General features: G+C 37.8%; 1 protein-coding gene across 1 annotated transcript; it reads right to left on the bottom strand.

Annotated features, from left to right (window-relative positions):
- Positions 1-1,094: 1,094 nt before the first annotated feature.
- On the bottom strand, positions 1,095-1,966 carry LRRC3 (leucine rich repeat containing 3). Its single transcript, XM_040440898.1, has one exon. The coding sequence runs from the start codon at positions 1,927-1,929 to the stop codon at positions 1,153-1,155; it is 777 nt and encodes a 258-aa protein (XP_040296832.1). The 5' UTR covers positions 1,930-1,966; the 3' UTR covers positions 1,095-1,152.
- Positions 1,967-2,436: the final 470 nt, after the last annotated feature.

Here is a 2,436-nt window from a genome sequence, read left to right as displayed (position 1 = left end):
CTTTGATGATCTCAACAATTTCTATAATCTGCCAGCCATGCAAGCCCATCAGATTAAAGGAATTTCTATGGTACTCCTTTTATTACACATCTTTATTGCAGTGTATCCAGCATGTCCAGATTTAAAGGATATCCAAAAGCAGTAAAAAATCAGTAAAAAAGCAGCGCCCCACAATCTGCTTTTTTACTGCTTCTGGATCGCTACGAGAGTGGGACCTGTTCGGGATCCCAGCAGTGTACTACTTTGGCTGCTACCGGCATATGCTATGTGCATGTCAGTGTTGTATCTGAGGAGCACAACACGATTTGTTAAGCATATCTGCTACTTGATTATCTCTACATACATTGGGACCTACACATGAGGCATGGCCACTTCTCGTTTATGTCTTCCCAGATTTAAACGCTATGAATACCTTTGGGGGCAATTTTTGTATTCTACTCATTTTGGGCTAAAAATCACTTTTTTAATTGGTCTTTATTAAAATAGTTTCAGTCTATCTGCAGAGTATCTGGCTTTCAGTTTCACACTGAAGTTATTATGTTGCTTGAGGCTTAATTTATAACCCTTATTTTTTAATTCCTGACATCTAATAAACACTCATTATAGCTACATTTTTATCAAACTGATAAGAATATGGCTTCAATGAGTGTTTATGGGCTGTCAAGAGTTCAGAGATAAGAATTATATATCAAGCCATCAGAGCAGCAACCTGACAACTTCAGTGTGAAACAGAAAGCAAGATAATCTGCAGAAAGACTGAAACTTAACTCTGTAGGACAAAAACATGTTGAAAATGTTTAATACAGACCAACTGATTTTTAGCCTAAAATAATTAGAATACAACCATTTAAAAAAATTGCCCCCGAAGGTGTCCGCAGCCTTTAAAACTAGAAGAATTAAGCAATCTGTTGAATTGTGTTGTATGCATTTTATGACCATTTATAATTATGTGTAAAAGATGAACATTTGTGTTATCCCTTGTGACGAGTGGATGGCAGTGTTGGTTTGCTTGCCATAGGCAACACCATTCATTTTTCTTTGTGCTATTTTTTATAAATGTCCCTCTATTTTTAGCAATGTAGTTTCTTTGTGGGTAGTATATTTTTAGAGTAAACCAGAACACATGGTCTAATGCCATTATTATAGAGCTGTCTACAAGACGGTGCTGATAGTATCAAAGTCTTTGGTTATTTGAGTGCTGGGCAATGACTTAAGGTACTCCAGATGTCTTCTCGCATCTTCTTGGTTGTGTCTCACATAATAAACCACATAGGTTATCACCATAGTAAACCAGCCAAACATAGTTATAAACATGGCCACATCTGTGGTCCTGTGGTGGATATTGCAAAAATTAACACCCGAGTCTAGAACCTGGATTAAAGGTTTACCCACGTATTCCTCCTGTACTGAAGTCTGGCAGGCAATGTCATTAACTGTGTCCGGGTCCAAGTTCAGTTCCCTTAGCATCTCCTGAAGAGAGCAGTCACAACGTAAAGGATTACTAGACAGGCGGATCTTGCCTTTTAAATTGGCCAGTGCTTCTTTGGGGATACTTTGAATCTGATTTCCAGACAAATCCAGCAGCCTTAACCCATCTGTAACTCCTTTGAAAGCAGACAGTTCAATTTTCTCAATGGAGTTTCTTGAAAGATCCAGCTCTTGGAGATAAGTCAAGTCCTTAAATGCATTATTGGGTACTGACTGAATCTTGTTTGCATCAAGCTTTAAGGAAACTGTGTCCATGGGAAGGTCAATCGGTATTTCCTCCAGGTTTCTGGAACTACATTGGACCACCATGGAACCACTGTTGTCAGAGCACTGGCAGCTTTTTGGGCAAGATACAATGAACTGGAACTGGAAAAAGAGCAGCAGAAGTCCTCTGTTGAAAATAAAGTCTGTACACCTAGGTGTCTGCTCTGCTGGGTGCATCTTACAAAGGTAGACATACAGTGGATAGAATTCTACTTCTAAACTCTTCATCTGAGAACACAGTTATGTCAAATTTGAATAGTAACGTGCAGTTAGCTCAGTAGGAATTCTTCTGTCGGTAGCCATGATCATTGCTTGTTTCTGCAACAGCCTGTAAAATAAAAAGAAAGAAATATGATCTAGGACTGTGATTTTATGTCCCATTTCATCAGTTTCAGTGTTGGCAGATCATTGTACAAGCCTATACAAATGTATGTGTCTCTGTCTGCCACTGCAAAAAACTTGAAATTCAAAGCTCAATTTAATAGCAATCTGTATGCTGCATTTGGACTGTTTATCCAAAGAACATCTTTAGTCACAGAAAGACATGCTTTGGTTTATATTGCTTTAGTTATATGATAAATATAAAAAGTATAAATGCGAATAAAACCTTGAAAATGTCATATAGTAATCGAGGGACCCTTAAGATTAATTTTTCAACTATGCAGCCATCCCTATCTACAAATA

Source organism: Bufo bufo, chromosome 7 (assembly GCF_905171765.1).
Source record: "Bufo bufo chromosome 7, aBufBuf1.1, whole genome shotgun sequence".
NCBI classification, from domain to species: domain Eukaryota; kingdom Metazoa; phylum Chordata; class Amphibia; order Anura; family Bufonidae; genus Bufo; species Bufo bufo.
The sequence above is the reverse complement of the archived record's forward strand: the minus strand, read 5'-3'. Positions and strand labels throughout refer to the sequence as shown.